Source organism: Rana temporaria, chromosome 5 (genome assembly GCF_905171775.1).
Source record: "Rana temporaria chromosome 5, aRanTem1.1, whole genome shotgun sequence".
NCBI lineage: Eukaryota > Metazoa > Chordata > Amphibia > Anura > Ranidae > Rana > Rana temporaria.
In genome coordinates this window covers 147,786,120-147,806,628 of record NC_053493.1, presented here as the reverse complement: position 1 = coordinate 147,806,628, position 20,509 = coordinate 147,786,120, and the positions used below count along the sequence as shown (strand labels likewise).

Genomic DNA, 20,509 nt, shown 5'->3' with positions numbered 1-20,509 from the left:
CCATCTACCTCAAAGTATGGAAGAAGTACAACTCTTGGTGGGTATTCCAAAAACCTTGACGTCAAGAGTACTATTTCAGTTTTGGAATTTCTCCATGAGGGAATGGAGAAAGGTTTGGCAGTCAGCACCCTGAAAACACAGGTAGCTGCTCTCTCAGTTTATTTTGAAAAACCTCTGTCCAGAGAAGCCTTTAATTTCTAGAATTTTTTTTTTTTTTTTTTTTTTTTTTTTTTTTTAGGGCTCTTGCTCGAAACAGACCTATAGCCCTCAAAGTTTTTTTCTAGCTGGGGCTTATCTATTGTTTTACAGGGTCTCACAGGAGTTCCGTTTGAACCTTTACAGAGTACATCTTTAACACAAGAGATAATTTTACCTACCTTTTCCTCAGTCCCTACTAATGCAGGAGAAGAAGCTTTCCACACACTGGATGTGAGAAGATGTTTGTTACAGTTTCTTGCCATCACCAAGGAATTCAGAAAGTCAAACGCTCTCTTTGTGGTGTTCTCGGGTCCCCGCAAAGGGGGAAAAAGCTTCAAAGAGTACACTCGGCAGATGGCTTAGACAAGCAATTTCAGAAGCCTATCGAGCCAAAGGAGAAATACCTCCCTCAGGTATCGTTGCTCACTCAACGAGGTCAACGGCAGTTTCCTGGGCCGAAAGGGCCGGTGCTACGCCTGATCAGATTTAGGGGCCAGGGCTACGCCTGATCGGAAGGTACTGCAGGCAGTAGTCCCACCCTAGGGTAAGGTACTTGGTTATCCTCTCCAAGGTTGTCCTGAAGGGCGATTTGAGAAAAACTTAGTTAGACTTACCGGTGACTGTATTTCTAAGAGCCTTTCAGGACAACCGCTATTTCCCTCCCTAAATATATCTTAAAAGTAATTGTGATGTATCTATCATGGTGTTGCGGTTCTGTGTTTTATTTTCCAGTGTCGGAGGCCACACAATAACTGAAGCCACGGTGGAAGAGGAGGGATTTAAAGCCTGGGGGTGTTTCCTATTGAAGAGGTGGAGCAGCGCTCTCTCCAAGGTTGTCCTGAAAGGCTCTTAGAAATACCGTCACCGGTAAGTCTAACTAAGTGTGTTTGTTTTTTTCCTTGTTCTAGCTTTAGTGAAGTTTTCCAGAAAAGTCTTGCTAGAAAAACTGCATTCAAAATATTCCCAGAAACCCTGGAATGAAACTATTAAGCTTGTCCGCTACTGTATGGTAAGAGCCCCCCCTATCATTTTAGTAAATCAAATGCACTGCAATGGAAAGAATTCACTGAAAGTTGCATAGATGCCCTCTGGAATACTGCTCCAAACTTTGCCAGTGCTCAAGCCCAATTCATGTACCTATCAGAGACAGCTACATGAATCTGTCAGTGCTTGGCGTTTAGGTACTCAACAGTCCTTTTTAACGCCACCACACCCATTACACTGACAAGTGATTGGCCGAGGATTTTTGTAGTGCGGTGGGCAGAGTCTGAGTGACTCATTTTCCACCAGACCTGCCTGGCAGTGGAATGACAGAGCATAGCAGCGGACGGGTCCATATCAGCTATTCAGTCCAATAGCAGCTTTTGACTTGCCTACTGCCATGCGCTGGCAATTAAAAGTAAAGTGAAACTAGGCTCTCGATGATGCAGGTAATTTCCAAAAGATGGACATTACCGTATTTGGGTGCATCACCTTTATCCCCAGCCCCTTTGTGTACATTTAGCTTTCAGCTGGGAAGGAATCTCTCAGGTAACAGCTGAATAGGGTTGGGAATAAAGCCCTGTGCCGAAAGCTGTAACATGACGCCTTCCTAGTATAGGTATGCACCACTCTGAGCACTGGCCCCCCTCCATACACCAGCTCAGAGTGGTAAGTTTTTAAAATGCTGCCATATTAAAGTATCTGAATGTGTTGCACCACTGCAGAATGCACCCATTCATATTAAGGCTGGATTCCAACTTAATTCAGATTCAAAACAGAATTTTGGGGAGGTACGGGATTTTGAAGGTGTGTTTTAGTTTGAGTACATATGACACAATTGATAGAGAGATTATATATATATATATATATATATATATATATATATATATATATAAACAAAGAAAAAATTTCCCCCCTCTGTGAAAATCGTAAAAATATTTATTTTATATGTATGCTTAGTAGAGTAGATTCCACATCTTCTTTTTTCCCTGAAGAAGTCTTATGGCGAAATAGAAGAATATAAGCATGGAAACAGCAATATAACATCACAAGTCGTGTCCTTCTTTTTTTTTTTTCACAATTGGATGTATTGTATGCTATTTCCCATTGATCACTGAGCTGCAAGAAGCATGATGCTGGCCAGAATGTTTCACATTAAGCATGCTCATTAAGGGATTCCTTGATCAGTGTGTTATCACTTTGGATTGGACATTTCTAGAGCAAAGACTATTTTTGTTGTATTTTATGTATTGTATGAAATGTAAAATTGTATTAAATTGCATAGAAAAAAAAAAAAAATATATATATATATATATATATATATATATATATATATAATTTTTTTTCTATGCAATTTAATACAATTTTACATTTCATACAATACATAAAATACAACAAAAATAGTCTTTGCTCTAGAAATGTCCAATCCAAAGTGATAACACACTGATCAAGGAATCCCTTAATGAGCATGCTTAATGTGAAACATTCTGGCCAGCATCATGCTCCTTGCAGCTCAGTGATCAATGGGAAATAGCATACAATACATCCAATTGTGAAAAAATAAAAAAAGGACACGACTTGTGATGTTATATTGCTGTTTCCATGCTTATATTCTTCTATTTCGCCATAAGACTTCTTCAGGGAAAAAAAGATGTGGAATCTACTATACTAAGCATACATATAAAATAAGTATTGTTGCGATTTTCACAGAGGGGGGAAAATTTTTATTATACATATTTTTTTTTTTTTTTAGCTCGGTAGCGGGGTGTGTGACCCCTTGGATGGGTTCACTACACACTGAATTTATACAGACAGGCAGTCGAAGACGGTTGAAAACAAAGATTTTGGTTTATTCTTCCATCTTGCTGGAAACAAGTGCAAGCATCCAAACAGCCTAAACAAAATCAAACATAAAATAAACCCTGGCCACTTGGGGCGTCTATCTTCACCACACAGGAACCTATCTGTGGAGTCTGGCACAGCCTAGTGCTGGGCAGACACTGCTGGTCATACAGCAGAAAAACAATAGTCTTTTGATTTGTATTGCACAGAAAAATCAATTCTCTACCTTCTCAGAAGACATTCAGTACACTGCTCTCCTTAACTCACAAAGCCTCAGGATGCAGCAATTCAGTGGTAATCCTCTGGATTACTTATAGAGGCCTTAATTGCCTCATTCTGAACAACGCCCATAGACCATTTCTGGCTACTGGCTACTTTTGCAGCCGACGCTTAATAACAATTGGTGTATTGTCTAAACAAGGCAGAATTGTATGTCCCGTCTGTGACAACACCCACAGATTTACCTGACTTCCTGTCACAATAATATATATATATATATATATATATATATGTGTGTTTTGTTCCAAATTATTATTCAACCCCCCAATGCTGTAAAGGGTTTTAGGGAATTTAGTGTGCAATTGTATTCAGAATGAAATCCTACAAGGACTTCTTAAAGAACCATATGCAACTAAAATTACATCAATTGGTTTTGTAATACAGTAGTAAATGTTTATTTTGTGAATTCTTCATTTACACAATTATTCAACCCCTTAGACTACCACTCTGAAGAACAGAGGTTCATTGAAGTGTTTTCAATCGGGTATTGAAAACGCCTGTGGATGTCAGGGAGCAGCAATAAAGCCTAATACGCACCAATTAGGCAGCTTTAAAATGACTGTGATACTCCGTTCCTTCTAGACATTTACTGGTGTGGTTACAAACATGGTGAAGTCAAGAGAATGGTCCAGGAAGACAAGAGAAGAGGTGATTACTCTTCACAGGAAGGGCAATGGCTATAAGAAGATTGCAAAGATGTTAAACATACCAAGAGACACCATAGGAAGCATCATTCGCAAATTCAAGGCAAAGGGCACTGTTAAAACGCTACCACACACTGCGTAATGAAGGCCTCCATGCCAGAACTCCCAGGCGCACCCCCTTGCTGTCTCCAAAGAATAAGTCGACTGCAGTATGCCAAAAGTCATGTGGACAAACCACAGAAGTTTTGGGATTGTGTTCTGTGGACTGATGAAACAAAATTAGAACTGTTTGGGCCCATGGATCAACGCTATGTTTGGAGGAGGAAGAACAAGGCCTATGATGAAAAGAACACCTCGCCTACTGTGAAGCATGACGGGGGGTCAATCATGCTTTGGGGCTGTTTTGCTTCTGCAGGTACAGGGAGGCTTCAGCGTGTGCAAGGTACCATGAATTCTCTTCAGTACCAGGAGATATTGGATCACATGTGATGCAGTCCGTCACAAACCTGAGGCTTGGGAGACGTTGGACCTTTCAACAGGACAATGATCCCAAGCATACCTCCAAGTCCACTAGAGCATGGTTGCAGATTAAAGGCTGGAACATTTTGGAGTGGCCATCGCAGTCACCAGACTTAAATCCGATTGAGAACCTCTGGTGGGACTTAAAGAAAGCAGTTGCAGTGTGCAAGCCTAAGAATGTGACTGAACTGGAGGCTTTTGCCCATGACGAATGGGCGAAGATACCCGTAGATCGCTGCAAGACACTTGTGTCAAGCTATGCTTCACGTTTAAAAGCTGTTATAACTGTAAAAGGATGCTGTACTAAGATTGAATGTCACTTGGGGGTTGAATAAAACTGATAATGATGTGAGCACAGAAAAGACATTTGTGGTTATTTCATTATAAATGTTATGTTATATTTGTCTGACCTACACGTGCCTCTTTGATTTAATTGTAAGCAGGATGACTGAATAATCAATGTCAAACTGGCCAAAACAATCAATTTCAGTGGGGGTTGAATCATTTTGAATACAACTGTGTGTGTGTGTGTGTGTGTGTGTATATATGTATATATATATATATATATGTATATATGTATATATATATATGTGTATATATATATATATATATATATATACAATTATTCCTACCTTAAGTGATGAGGATTTGGTGCCAAGTTATGACAAATTTGTGAGAGAGGAGTAATGTCCAATGGCTCTGTGCGTTCAAATGACAAGAAATCGATCGCCAAGTGAGCCAGATCTTCCACAGGCATATGTAATCATGAACTATACACAAGTAAAAGAATACAACTTTTTATTCAATGAAACACAACCTATTTATAAGGGTCTATGCCTCCATATCCAAAGCATCAAATGGACCAATGTCCAATTAAATAAAGCTTACTTGAAAAAGTTTCTTTAAATAGAAGACTGGGAGCCTGACCGTCCATCAGAGGCCATCAGTGGTCTGATCCGATGACGGCCTGCTCTATAGTTCTAATACAATGAAAATTTGCACACTAAACCTGATTGCATGGCAGGCTACGCATACTAAATAACTTGGTTGTACTTATCTTCTACCTGCCTCCGTTTAACAATAGTCCATGGGTCTTAAGACTCCAGGAAGGGGCCTAAATCCATCCAATGGCAACACTCCCAGCTGGACCTATAAATGCAAGAGTGTGGATAAAGTCTAGTTCAGACCAGTAGCTATAGATCAATCTGTGGCCAATCGCTTGTGTAGTCATACATGCTTGCTGTCAATGATGCTATGAGACTTCCAGGGACAACAACTTGGCATCAGCCATGTGGGTCCTTTTATACCCCTCCGCATTGTGGGAAGGGCTGCATGAAAACGAACAGCCCCAGGCACCAACAGAGACCTGTCATGCCGCGAGAACAACGTCGCTGCTCCCATTAGAATTGGAGCTTGCGGGAATCGGCCCTAGTGCCGTCAGACTTGTCACGATCCCTCAGTGGTAGGCACACAGAGGTGTCCCCACTTTTTGAAAAGAGCGTGGCTGTGCAGGGCTCTGCCCCCACCACCCCGTCATTCATTCAGAGATCTGTGAAAGAACTACAAGTACCGACATCCTTATTGGCTGTCAGCTTGTATTTTTCATTGAACTACTATGACACTTTTGTGCTGTGGTAGTTTGTTGAATCTTCCTGTCAGTGTGAAACTGCCTGCTAATACAATGTATGAGCAGACAGCTCACACTGTCTGCAAGTGACCTGCATGGCATCAGCAATGCTTTCCATGCTCCTACAAAAAAAAAAAAAGTAAATGCACTTTTTTTTTTTTTCTGCAAAAAGTGTGTGTATATGTTGGAGGAAATAATAATAATAAAAAAAAAACGCACACTTTTACGTTTTGGTTGCAACATGACAAATGGTGGGAAATATCAAGTGGGCAAGTTTTTTTTTTTTTTTTTTTTATTTCCCACCATTTGTCATGTTGCAACCAAAACGTAAAGTGTGTGTGTGTGTGTGTGTGTGTGTGTGTGGGGTTTTTTTTTATTGGGATTTTATGTGATAGACCAACACAAAGTGGCACATAATTGTGAAGTTTGAGGATAATGATAAATGGTTTAAATTGTATTTATTTTTTTACAAACAGATGTAGCAATATGGACTACAATTGCTATGAACAGCAATTCCCTGCCCTGTCTGTCGTATTGACCCTCTAATGCCCAGCGTTACTGGACTGACATCATATTTGTGAGCCCAACCAAAGGGATTGTGGGACTAGTCGTTCCATCAGATGACTGTACACCTGGACTACATATCCCAGAGATACTTGCTACCACCAGAGAGACTGCTGGGAAGAGCTATAAAGGAAACCAGAAATCAGCCCCATGGTCTCTTCCACTTGGGCCTTGTGTGTGTGTGTGTGTGTGAAGGATATCTCTGTGCAGAGAGAGTAGCGGCCTACCATCTATGGTGTTTTTTAGTCTTTGCTCCACCTGCTTGGTCTTTTGCCTGATCTGGAGCAAGTTTTCCCAAGGCGTCTTTCAGGACAGCACCTTGAGAGATGACTCCACCCATAACCACAGGAAACACCTTCTTCCTCCAGATCTTTAGAGGGAATTTATGTGTTTCTTCCAGCTGGAGGGAACATTTTCGGTGATGGGAGTCAGTATCTCTCAGGTGTTCCTGGGAGACGGGCTTCCCTCTTACTGTTTTTTTTTTTTCCTCCATGCGAGATTGTCGATCCTCCCGGCCTATCCCAACGGTAGCGGTAATGTCCGGGCTCCTCTTCCTCCCTCAATGCTCGGGGAGAGCCGAAAGACTTGGTGGACTAGCGGTGATTGCCGCCATTTTGCCGTGGTCCAGAACAGGTCAGCGCAGCGTCATTTCCGTAGCGCGACCGCAGGGGGAAGAGGCAGGACCAAGGCTGGGGCCTATTTCCGTTTCAGGTCCGGTGCAGAGGCACTAGGGGAGTCCAGAAACGGCGTGGAAGCCACTTTTGAATGCTGTACACTGCAATGGAGGACGCAGAGATTACGGCGGTGACACAGGCACCAGCAAGGTTAAAGTAGGAGGCAGCAGTTTAAGTCTGCCTTTCCCTTACCTGTATTTTCTTCCAGTCTCTTTTTTTTTTTTTTTTTTTATATACCCCCTAGTGGCAAGGGGCCTGTCTGGACACTGAAGTTTCACTTTCCCTTCCGAGGGGAACCAAAAAGGGGGGGGTTCACATACAGAGACTAGGTCTCATTAAGGATTCCCCTGCTTCCCCCCCCCCCCCCACACTTTTTTTTTTCTTCTCTCCAGGTCAAGAGCTCTGACTCAAAAAATAATGTCCTTCGTGTAGGACAAATATGGGAGAGAATTGGAAGAAAGCACTATGCAGCACCTGCATATCTTCTTTAGTTCAGGAGGAATCAGCCTCTGTAAAGAAGGAACTTTTTTCCACGATTCAAACTTTTCGTAACTCTTTAGTTACCCAGGCTGACTCTCGGGCCTCTACTTCAGTCCTCCCAGGGGTCGGTGACCATCCCAGCGGTAGAACCTTTAGCTAAAGAACCTGTCACCAGGGAAGGACAGTCCCAGGTACCTCCTAGTAAGGATTCAGAGGAGTCGGCAGCTTCCCCTTTAGTTTACATGACCGCTTGTATGCGGGTCTAAGTGAGCCCAAGGGTCGGACATTCCCGGTCCATCCAGTCATTTCTGATGCTATAAAGAAAGAATGGCAGGATCCAGAGGAAAATAAACTTTTTTCTTAAAAGGCATTTCCCTTTTTGAAGAAGATCCCTCTGCAGTGTGGAATAAGATCCCTAAACTGGATGCAGCCTTCTCTCAGGTCTTCAGGTCCACTGATCTGTCTTTTGAAGACATTGGGGTCCTAAAAGACCCTATGGACTAACGCATGGATCTCTTATTCATAATAGATTGCCAAGATCTTTTTAGTAATTTAAAGCCCGCTATGGCCACAATGTGTAGCTAGAAATTTAGAATTTTGGACTAACCAGCTGAAAGCCCATAAAGTTGCGGACTCGCCTAAACAGGAAGTTTTAGATTCTTTTTCCATTTTATCCTCTGCAGTTGCTTACATAGCAGATGTTTCAGCTGAAGCAGTCAAGATGTTGGCGAGGTTCGCAGCCTTGACTAATACTGCAAGAAGAGCATTGTGGTTAAAGACCTGGCCAGGTGATGCAGCTTCAAAAAAATAAGCTTTGTGGGATTCCTTTTTTGGGGACCTTCTTTTTGGGCCTGATCTAGAAAGTATCCTAGACAGGACAGCTGACAGGAAAAAATCCTTCCCAGTAAAAAAAGAAACCACCCCCAAGACGTGTGTTTTGAGGTTAAAAAACAAAAAAGGCTCAAGAAAAAGACAACAAACCCCAAAGAGGCAGGAGGAATTGGGCCGCACAGAAGGTCAAAGGAAAAGGTGGAATCCTTTTCCATCCTCCTACGCAAGCCGTGAAATCCCAATGACTCAGCCGTGCGGGTAGGCGGAAGACTACAGAAGTTCCTTCCGCAGTGGTAACATCAAATCAGTACATCCTGACCACTCTTGCCCAGGGTTATGTCATAGAGTTCTCGGAGACGCCTCCAAGAAGGTTTTTGATAACAAATACCCCAAAGGACCCAGAAAAATCCCTGGCCATGAAGTCCTCTTTGAAAGAGCTGATGCAACAGGGTGTGGTGGTAAAAGTACCTCCAGAAGAACAGCAACTGGTTTTCTATTCACACATCTTCCTGATAAAGAAACCAACAGGAAAATTCAGAATGGTCCTAAACTTGAAGCCTCTAACAAATCTGTCAAATACAGAAAGTTCAAGATGGATTCAATATTTTCGGTCAAGAATCTATTGACGCCAGACTGTTATGCATCCCTCCAGTCTATTGATGCCATATATCTGCACATCCCAATCTCCCCTCAGTCACAGAGGTACCAGTTTGGCAGTAAGAATGGAGGGAGTAGTTCATCATCTGCAATTCAGGGCCCTTCCATTCGTGCTGTCATCCTCGCCTCAAATTTTTACCAAAGGTGATGGCGGAAGCCCTAGCCCCGCTTCGTCTACAGGGGGTGGCAGTTATACCCTATCTAAACTACCTGTTATTCTTCGCCCCATCGAAAGAAAGGTTACTAGACAACCTATCCAAGGCGCAAAGCCACCTGGAATCTCTGGGCTGGATTTTGAACTTGCAAAAGTCATCCCTAGTTCCATCTCAGGAGATCCGTTTCTTGGGTTACCAAGTCGATTCGGTGAACCAAAAAATGTTTCTTCCACAGGAGAAAAAGGTCAGAGTTCAGGACGCCGTGTTACGGCTACAGTCCAACCAGCCTATAACAATAAGGCATTAGGAGTCCTGTCTTCAACGATGCCATCCATTTAATGGGCAAGACTTCATTTTCAGATGCCTACAAGCCTTTCTCCTGAGGTCATGGGATCACAGTCTCAGATCCCTGGACACTCAAATAAAAATCCCATCCTGAGTGAAGAGGTCACTTTATTGGTGGAAAGATCAGGAGGTTCTTTCAAGAGGTCTGGAGTGGTCCTTCCCAGTAGAAAAGAGACTGACTACAGACGCCAGTGCGTGGGGATGGGGAGCCCACTTAGGAGAAGATTTTATCCAAGGGTCATGGATGAAAGAAGAGTCAAAAAGATCTTCAAACGTTGAGAGCGCTAAAGGCGATTGCAATGGCCCTAATAAAGTTTGCTCCGGGTCTTCAAAATCGCCATGTTCAGGTGCTAACGGACAACGCCACGGCGGTGGCATACCTAAACAGGCAGGGCGGCACAAGAAGCGGACCCCTGCAAATTCTTGCTGCAAAAATTCTTCTGTGGGCAGAAAAGAACTTGTGGTCCCTTTTCAGCTATTCCTTTAAAGGGGTCCCTGAACAGGGTGGCGGATTACCTGAGCAGACATCAAATATGGGAGTCAGAGTGGTCTCTGAACCCAGAGGTCTTTGTGGAAATATCCAACAAGTGGGGTCAGCCAGAAGTGAACCTGTTTGCCTCAAGGGAAAATTCTCAAGTACCTCAATTCTTTTCCCTAAACAGACTGGACGGGTCTCTAGGAATAGACGCTGTTTTCCAAAAGTCTTTCAGGACAGCAACGACCCGCCCTAGTGTTTTTAATATGCTATGCTGTGACTAATGTATGTGTTTGTGTTCCAGCCGGGGCCGGAGGTTTCTGAGACAACTGGGGTATACTAGGGAGGTACCTCCCTTTAAAAATGTGGAGGAAGAAGGTGTTTCTTGTGGGTGGAGTCACTTTCTCAAGGTGCTGTCCTGAAAGACTTCTGGAAAACAAGTTACCGGTAAGTCTAACCTGAATTTTCGTTGATTTTATCCATGTCACAAGAGCAGACCATGATTTCTTGGATCACCATCTGGGCACTGTGATTAGTGAATCTTCCTTGCTCTACAGGCAGAAAAGCACCTAAAATTTAGAAACGCACTATGTATTATAAATATGCAGGCCTACATCTATTACCTGAATCTGTGGTGTATGACACTGACCTGTTGTGGTGCCAGTTTCCACTTCTTCCTCCACATCCCACGGTTGTGGGTCTTGGGTTGGAGGCGTGGGGTTCCTAAGCTCCCGTCTCGAAGCTCTTTGAAGCCCTATAAGATTGAAACAAAAGGTATAATTGAGTAAAATTTTCGATTTGAGGCCTGAAAGAGGAATATGAATCATTCTTTGGAAGTGTGGTACAATTGTTTGGTCAATAGTTCAAAGCTGAACACATGATTGTATCCATTACCAAAGCTGGTACATTTTATCTATTTTGGTCAAGTTTCTCACATGGAAGCACACCAAGTATCCACTGGATCACGTGTGTGTGTGTGTGTGACACCCTAAAAAGGTTGTTCTTGTGACCCACACTTGTTCTACTGAATCCAGATGTGTAACCAGCTGCTGAGCTTACTGTATACTGAATCCAGTTGAATATATTTACCAACACATCTACACAACCATGTTCCAAAAATGTTCTCGCATATTTAGTTAAAGTTGTCAAGTTTCATGTTCGTGGGCACAATAATCGGTTGTAGGAATCATCGTTCATTCGCTCACTAATAATAATACGATGGTTTTTGTCTGATACAGTATTAACAACATTTGACCATGCCTATTTGGTTTTTGACTTGCAGAAATCATGCAGGTCTTCAAGGATCATGACTTTATGGCTGAGTTCCTGCAAAGGTGGAATAATCTTCAAATTTTATGGCAGACCAAAAGCAATACTAATAAAAATAAAGAAGCCAGCAAGAAAGCACTGGAGAGCCTGCTCTAATTTGTGAAAACCCAGATCCCCACAGGAACAACCAAGGATGTGAATCCCAAAATTGCGACCATTAGGGGCACATATCGTAGTGAACGGAATAAAGTATTGAAATCCACAAGGTCAGGAGCAGCTGCAGATCAGATTTATAAGCCTAGTCTGGTACTTCAGTCAGTTAAACTTCCTTGATGACTGTCTGGAAGCAAGGGAATCCCTTTCCCCCCCCCCCCCCCCGACGTAGCTGCAGCCAAGATCAGCCTTCTTCGGAGGAACAACTTGAGTTCCTAGAGGAGCCTGATTTGACCATATGGAGCCAGGTATAGTATTTGGCTAAAGATTTCTTGTACTAAAAGTTTAATAATGTAAAATAGAAGTTACTATTGCTAAAAATGTAATGATTGAACAAAAAGTGTTTGAGATATCAATAGACAGTAGTGTCCAAAAATGATGGGGACAAGAATGAAAAATGCAGGGGTCAGAATGATTGTCTTTAATATTTATTAGCATTCAATTTGCAACTGTCATTGGGTAAAAAGTGTGGTGTGGTGTGGTGTGTGTGTGTGTGTGTGTGTGTGTGTGTGTGTGTGTGTGTGTGTGTGTGTGTGTGTGTGTGTGTGTGTGTGTTAGATGAAGACCAAAAATTTAACTATGTACCTGTACAGCCAGGATGAGGGGGGAGAAATTGTGAGCCGGGAGGAGGCAGGCCCCAGTGGGATATAGGATGTAGCCAGGCCTAGCACCAGTTCCCAAATACCTCCTCTCTGCATTCCACAAAAAGGGCCAGGAGGCTTTGACAGATGTAGGAGGAAACACATGCCCTAATTAGGGAGGGCCACTGCAGAGGGATTTGCAGCCATTATTGCTGAAAAACTTCCCAGAATGGACATGGGCCAGAGTCTCAGAAGCAAAACCCTCATTTTGATGGTGGTCAACATGGGCTTGATGGGGAAGCTGAATGACTACAAGGACGTTGTGCAGGTCGCTGCTTCTGCCACAAGCTCTCCTCCAGGGACACAGCCTCCGAAGACACGATTATCAAGGGCTGCAGGGAAGGCGAAAAAAGAAGACAATAAAATAATTGTGGTCCTACAGAGATGTGCTTCTCATGGTCCCAATATTGTTATTCACATCCTTGGTTGTTTGCTGTGGGGATCTGTGCCTGCACAAATTCAAGCAGGGTCTCCAGTGCTGCCTTCCTGGCTTCTTTGTTTTTATTACCTGTGTTTTTGGTTTGCCTTCACCTTTAATTGTTTTTGAGCTAGAATAAATGGATTTTTGGTTTACAGTCAAAACGTGATTGTGTGTGTGTGTGTGTGTGTGTGTGTGTGTGTGTTTGTTTGTTTGTTTTTTTCATTCAAAATAGAGAGTTTGCTAGTGAGTAGGCAGGGACATTTCAAAAAAACATATTTTCAAATTAACAAGGGACACTAACCTCCTTGAGGGTAAATAATGTTGTGGTAACTTGACACACTCCAAAAAATATTATCCAATTAATAACCCAAAAAGATCTTAATTTAAAAAGATTGTAAACATTTTTTTTAAGGGAGATCTGGCTTGCAAAAAATAAAGCTTATTCATGAGATCACGATAAATAACAAATTAACAAGATTGTTCGAACTCTGTGAATATCCGCAGCAAAATAATTTTGATTATTGTAGCATTATAAAGAAGAAAAGAATGCGCTGCATTAAACGATGCAATAATTTACAGCATGACGAATGTGCTATCTCCATTACGAACGCTAGTTTTACCAGAACGAGCGCTCCAGTTTCATAACTTGCTTCTGATCATGCGCATTTATTTTTTTCCCTCCCCCGTCTTTAAAGCCTACACACGACCATTTTTCACGACGAGAAAAACAATGTGAAAAAATATAGCGGGTTCTAAATTTTTAATGGCCATTTTTATTGGTAAAATGCTCTGGAGCCTACACACGATAGTTTTTAACGACCAATTTAATTTTTTTTTATTCTTCTCATCATGAAAAACGGTCTTGTGTACGCGGCATTAGAATATTCCAGTCAAAGCCCAGACCTAAATCCAATTGTGAATCTGTGGCAAGACATGCAAATTGCTAAGAAAGGAGGGAGGAAATGGGTACCTAGGAACCCTGGGACTATAAAACGGTGCTGATAAAGTGTAACAAGACACAAGTTTTTAGAAAAAGTTTTTAATTCATAAATACATACAAATGTGAATAAAATATTTAGAAGAAAACCAACTGAAGTTTCAAGGATAAACGAACTTCAACAATGTAAAACGACTTGTTGCAGTTGTAGTTCACTCGACATGTTTCGCTCGCATTTGAGCTTCCTCAAGAGTTTAGAACTAACTACAAAGTATCAAGAAAAGTCAGTGTAAAACAGATGGTCAACAGAACAATTAATAATTGCAAATATATTGATCAGATACAAATGGATATGACACAACATATTACCTTGCTTCAAAATGTTATCATGATTAACAATAAATGATATAAACAACAATATAACAATTCCAAATTTAGAAATATTATGGCAGAGGGATTCCCCCTTGCGCTATTCCCTCTGCCATAATATTTCTAAATTTGGAATTGTTATATTGTTTATATCATTTATTGTTAATCATGATAACATTTTGAAGCAAGGTAATATGCTGTGTCATATCTATTTGTATCTGATCAATATATTTGCAATTATTAATTGTTCTGTTGACCATCTGTTTTACACTGACTTTTCTTGATACTTTGTAGTTCTAAACTCTTGAGGAAGCTCAAATGCGAGCGAAACATGTCGAGTGAACTGCAACGAGTCGTTTTACATTGTTGAAGTTTGTTTATCCTTGAAACTTCAGTTGGTTCTCTTCTAAATATTTTATTCACATTTGTATGTATTTATGAATTAAAAACTTTGTTTCTATTTTTCTAAAAACTTGTGTCTTGTTACACTTTATCAGCACCATTTTATAGTCCCAGGGTTCCTAGGTACTTATTTCCCTCCTTCTTTCTTTGCATTATATGGGATGAGGTGCTTTTCAATTGAGTGTCTGTATATCCACAAAATAGTACATGCAAATTGCTGTTCACAGATGCTCTCCATCCAATCTGACAGAGCTTAAGCTATTTTGCTAAGAATGGGCAAAAATGTCACTCTAGATGTGCAAAACTGGTAGACCCAAAAATACTTGCAGCTGTAATTGCAGTGAAAGATGGTTCTATGAAGTATTGACTCAGCGGGGCTAAATACAAATGCACACCACACTTTTCATATATTTGTTTGTAAAACAAAAAATTAAAACCATTTATCATTATCCTTTCCACTTCACAATTATGTGACACTTTGTGTTGGTCTAATATCCCAATATAATACAAATTGACATTTTTGGTTGTAACATGACAAAATGTGGAACATTTTCAAGGGGTATGAATAATTTTTCAAGGATAGAGAGGGAGAGATATATATCTCTCTCATTGTCCTTCTAAAGTGGCCATGCTGCAACTGTTGGTAATGCACATACAGTGCCTTGCAAAAGTATTCACCCCCTTGGCTTTTTACCTATTTTGTTACAGATATTAGTTCAATGTTTTTTTTTTAACCTGAATTCTATGTGATGGATCAGAACACACTTGTTTGAGTTGAAGTAAAATTCGAGAGAAATACATACATAAAACTATTTTTATAAGAAATAAAAAATAATTGGCACGTGCGTATGTATTCACCCCCTTTTGTTATGAAGCCCATAAAAACCTCTGGTGCAACTAATTGCCTTTAGAAGTGATATAATTAGTGAAATGATGTCCACCTGTGTGCAATATACGTGTCACATGATCTGTCATTACCAGGCCTCGGGGCGGCATCGGCATGTTGCTGTGTGGGGAATCCGCGTAATGTGGGCAGCCGATGGACCTGCGCTGTCCCTGGGTCCGATGCCTCAGTAAGATGCGGGAGTCGGGACACTACTGACAGCACCGCCTCCTGCACAGAACAGTGAGGGGGGATAGCTGCAGCGGGGAACAATTACAGGAACCATGCCCTGTACCTGTGTCTGTCCAGCAGCTGAAAGCTCTAAGACCTGCCCCCCCTTCCCCGCTGGAGGCTGGTCGGACAGATACAGGGTGCCACCATGGTGCCTAAATTGCTCGCCGGCAGCCTCGTCTCCGTTAAAGTTTTGTGTCCGGCGGAGTTTTCTTCTCTGCCGAATGCCGACACATCACATCAAGTGCTGATACAGAGAACAGGAGGAGGACCTGCGGGCGGAGGTAGCGGGACTCGGGAGCCCTGGAAGAAGTGCATGCACAGTGAGTAGATGGCTGTGTGTGATAGAGGCGGAGGCTGGGCGGAACTATGGGACTACAATCTCCAGCATGTCTATGGAGGATGAGCACTTATTGTGAGGCTGGAGGTGAAACCATGGTGGTGTATCAGTCCCACTTGCAGTGTAGGTCTGGATGGCAGGGGGGGGGAGCTCAGAACACCCTGATATTTTTTGAGGGGGCAAACTGGTGACAGCGTGGCTGCATTTGATGGCATGGCACAGTGGCGACAATTGATGGGCACAGTGGCTGCGTTTGATGGCATGGCACAGTGATGACAATTAATGGCACAGTGGCTGCGTTTGATGGACACAGTAGCAGCAATTGATGGGCACAGTGAGGCTGCAATTTGATGTTTTTTTTTTTGTTTGTTTGTTTGCGCCCCCCCAAAAAATTGAGCACTAGCCGCCACTGCCTCTAACCCTCCTATCTCCCAATTAAATTAATAAAAAAAAAAAGAAATTAAAAAGTAAAGAATAAGAAAATTAATATTAAAAAATTATAAATAAAAGAGTAAACAAGCTAAAAAAAAAAAGAAACAAATATTTGACCTAACCGTGCCGCCCCTGCCCTCCGGTTGCCATTCTTGGTTGATTTGGGGGGGGGGTTCGTTTGGCATGGAGGGGTGCATTGCGGAACCTGGCCTTGGGGCGGCAGGGAGAGCAAATCCGGACCTGGTCATTACGTATACACACCTTTTTTTGAAAGGCCCCAGGGGCTGCAACACCTAAGCAAGAGGCACCACTAACCAAACACTGTCATGAAGACCAAGGAACTCTCCAAACAAGTAAGAGACAATGTTGTTGAAGTACAAGTCAGGGTTAGATTATATATATATATATATATATATATAAAAAAAAAAAAAAAAAATCCAAATCTTTGATCCCTAGGAGCACCAGCACCATCAAATCAAAATCGCCGATCTCAAAGAAAAAATGGAACCATTCAAAGTTCATAGTGAGTATACAGAGAAAACCAAGCTCCTACAAGTGCATCTGAATAAATATGACGGCGAGATAAAAAATAAAAAACTTAAAAAGTATCAAAGAGATATAATGGATTATGAAGAAGATAAAGTATACAAATGGCAGGTTACTCTTAACCCAGCCGATTCACCTGAATCATCCCCAATCAAAGAACCTGGAGCCATACCGCCACAGGCACCACGGAAAAAGGTTCCAGTAAGATCTAATACTCCTAATAAACCTACCAAAACTACAGCAAGATCACAACCGAATCCCCCCAAAGCCTCAGCTCCTCCATACTATCCTTACCCACAACCATATCCTATGGATGCTTATCATAGATATCCCATTTCTGATCCTCGCCAGACAGACAATGGCTACTATGATCCCAATAGGTTTTCTTATCCACCGAGACCCCCGAGAGGGGGATCTCGAGGAAATTTTAGGGGGAGACCGGCCCCCTATCAAAATCAATACCAGGGGGAATGGAGGGGATGGAAAGAACCCTATCGCATCCCTCCCAAGTCCCCCCAGTATCAAAAAGAAAGAGAGGGAGAAGAGGACGAGGCGGAACGAAAAAGAAAAAGAGTGGATTAAGTGATGGTATCTTTAATCTAGCAGGGGTAGATTTTACAGAACCAGAATTAGAAGTATTACAACAAGGATTAAAATTTGCACCCGAAAAAAACATCGATAAGTTTGAAATCTTTATCGATGTAGAAAAATATATCCGCAAACTAAACATAAAAAAATATTTTGCTGGGAAAAACATCACGAATGAGGGAATCAATGAGGATTCTGCCTATTTACATAGTGGACTCAAAAATAATTCAACCTTTAACCCTAAAAAGGGTATGAACCATCAGATCGAGGCCTTTAGAACTATGGTTCAAGAAGATCTACGAGAATTAAAAGTGTCCCAACATGTATCTAATAATAAAATTTGGGAAGGAATCAAACTTTTGGAAGCAAACAAACAAATTGTGATTCGCCCCGCTGATAAGGGTGGTGGCTTGGTAATCTTGGGAAAAGAAATGTATTATTCAGAAATGGAAAGACAATTAGGGGATACATCTACGTATCAACTTTTACATGGGAACCCTACAGTGAAATTAAAAGATCTACTTTCTGAGTGGATTGAGGAAGGAGTTGCTCGTAAAATCCTTAATCAGAAAGAGGCAGCTTATTTACTAATCCATGCCCCCAAAGTTCCTGTTATGTATATTTTGCCAAAAGTACACAAAAACAAAGAACATCCGCCCGGTAGGCCAATAATCAGTGGCATAGATTCTCTTTTCTCCCGTTTGGGAGAATATCTAGATAGTTTTTTTAAATCACTTGTCTCATTAAGTCCCTCCTATCTAAAAGATAGCAAGGACCTTATTATTGCACTTAAAAACCTTCAAGCAACTGAATCTACTATTCTAGTGACAGTCGATGTCGAATCGTTGTATACGAATATTACACATTCCGATGCACTCCAAGCAATTAAATGGGCATTGACCAAACAATCTACCTTGAAAAAGGCTCAGATTAGGTTTTTAGTGCAAGGTCTCAAATTAGCTATGACCAATAATTTCTTCTGGGCAAATCAACAGTATTATAATCAATCCAGCGGAGTTGCTATGGGAGCCAGATATGCTCCCAGTGTAGCCAATGTAGTTCTCAATAAATGGGAACACGAAAGTATTTTTTCTAACAAAAACAAGTCTTTATGTTTCTATCGGAGATATATCGACGACGTGATCCTTTTTTGGGAAGGTCCAGCTAGTAGTCTGGAAGTTTTTCTTGCCCAGATGAATACAAATAAGTATAGCCTCAAATTTACAGCCGAGACCAGTATGAAGACAGTGAACTATCTAGATCTTACTATTTCAAAAAATGAAACCGTATTTGAAACAAAAACATACTTCAAAGCAACGGATAGGAATGGCTTTGTGCCAACTACCAGTTGTCACCACCCACAATGGGTAGGAGCCATTCCGAAAGGTCAATACATGCGTCTTAGACGCAATTGTGCCACACAAAGGGATTTTGAAGCACAAGCAGATGTATTGACAAGTAAATTTATAGAAAAGGGTTACTCTGAAGTAAACTTAAATAAAGCATTGACCCAAGTTTCCAGAATGGAAAGAGAATCACTCCTTATCACCAAGCCAAAAAAGTCATTTGAGAGCCAAGTTCCTTTTATTTCGGGGTTTCATCGCCAATTCCGTCAGGTAGAGACCATATTCAAAAGGCACTGGCCACTACTTCTGAAAGACCCAGACCTGATGACATCGATCGCATCAAAACCAAAATTTATATACAGAAGAGCTCCGGGACTCAGAAATCGGATAGCCCAAAATGTACCAGATCCCCCTAAGAAAGTTAGTACTTTTCTAGATGGCTCCGGCTTCCATCATTGTACGCGCTGTAAGGCCTGCCAGACTACAAGAAAACCTGGAGCCACAAAGAAGAGAACACATTTTCAGTCCAATGTAACCAAAGAAAAGTTTAAAATCAAACCATTGATCACTTGCAACTCTGATCATGTCACCTACGTCTTGGAGTGCCCTTGCTCGCTCCAGTACGTGGGCCGTACCACTCGTAAACTTAGAGTGAGGATAAATGAACATCTAGCGAATATAAAAAAGAAATTTCCAAATCACAGTGTGTCTAGACACTTTGAAAAATATCATCAAAGTGATCCATCTCTCTGTCAGTTCTATGGAATTGACAAGATATCGAATCATTGGCGGGGCACTCATATGAGAAGAGCCATCTCTCAGAATGAGACCATGTGGTTGCATAGGCTTAGGAGTATGCAGCCCCTGGGCCTCAATATCGAACTCGATCTCAATTGCTTCTTATCCAATGAATGACCCCTGTGTAGACTCTTTTTTTTTTTTCCCTTGTTGTATACTTAACCTAAGAGATCCATTCTTTTTATCCTTAATGGAGTCGACAATTTTTATTAATGGTATATGTCAGATTCAACATTTGCAATTATGTGAACTAGGCTGCGAATAAATTAACTAAGCCCCTCCCCCCTTTTTTCGTTTCTGTTCATATATACTTATATATTGTGGTCATGTGTTCATTACCCTGACTATATAGTATAGTATATATAGTATATATTTTACATTTTTTTTTATGTGGTGATATATGATATATATTTTCTACATAAAAGATTTAAAGATTATAAATCAGGGAGAGAATTGTCTCCTGTGGGGTGTGGCTAACATTTCACGAGGAGATCTGTTGTCTCCCTAGAGATTTTTTAGTATTTCTAATCAACTGTCATCTAAATTGGCATGATTTTCCTCATATACTATTTCCATATCTCTTCAATCCTGCCAAGGGACTTGGAATAAGTTCTTGCAGGATGAGATTGAGGTGTGTGATAAGGTGCCATCTTGTGGTTTTTCATTAGAAGACAGCTCTCTTTTTTCTTTAATCCATTATGTCCTAAAATACATTTTTTTATAATAGTATCGCTGTCATTAATTTTTACAAGTATTAATTACATTGTCCTGCCTAATCGAGTCTCACAATTAAATCAGTTTAACATCAGACATTAGCTATTT

General features: G+C 41.3%; 1 protein-coding gene across 1 annotated transcript in view; it reads left to right on the top strand.

Moving 5' to 3' along the window:
• LOC120940405 (mediator of RNA polymerase II transcription subunit 1-like) overlaps positions 1–20,509 on the top strand; it is a 109,598-nt gene that overhangs the window by 13,379 nt on the left and 75,710 nt on the right. Inside the window, exon 2 of the mRNA XM_040353237.1 lies at positions 1,107–1,207. Coding sequence (XP_040209171.1) covers positions 1,107–1,207 — 101 coding nt within the window. The remainder of the gene's footprint in view (positions 1–1,106; positions 1,208–20,509) is intronic.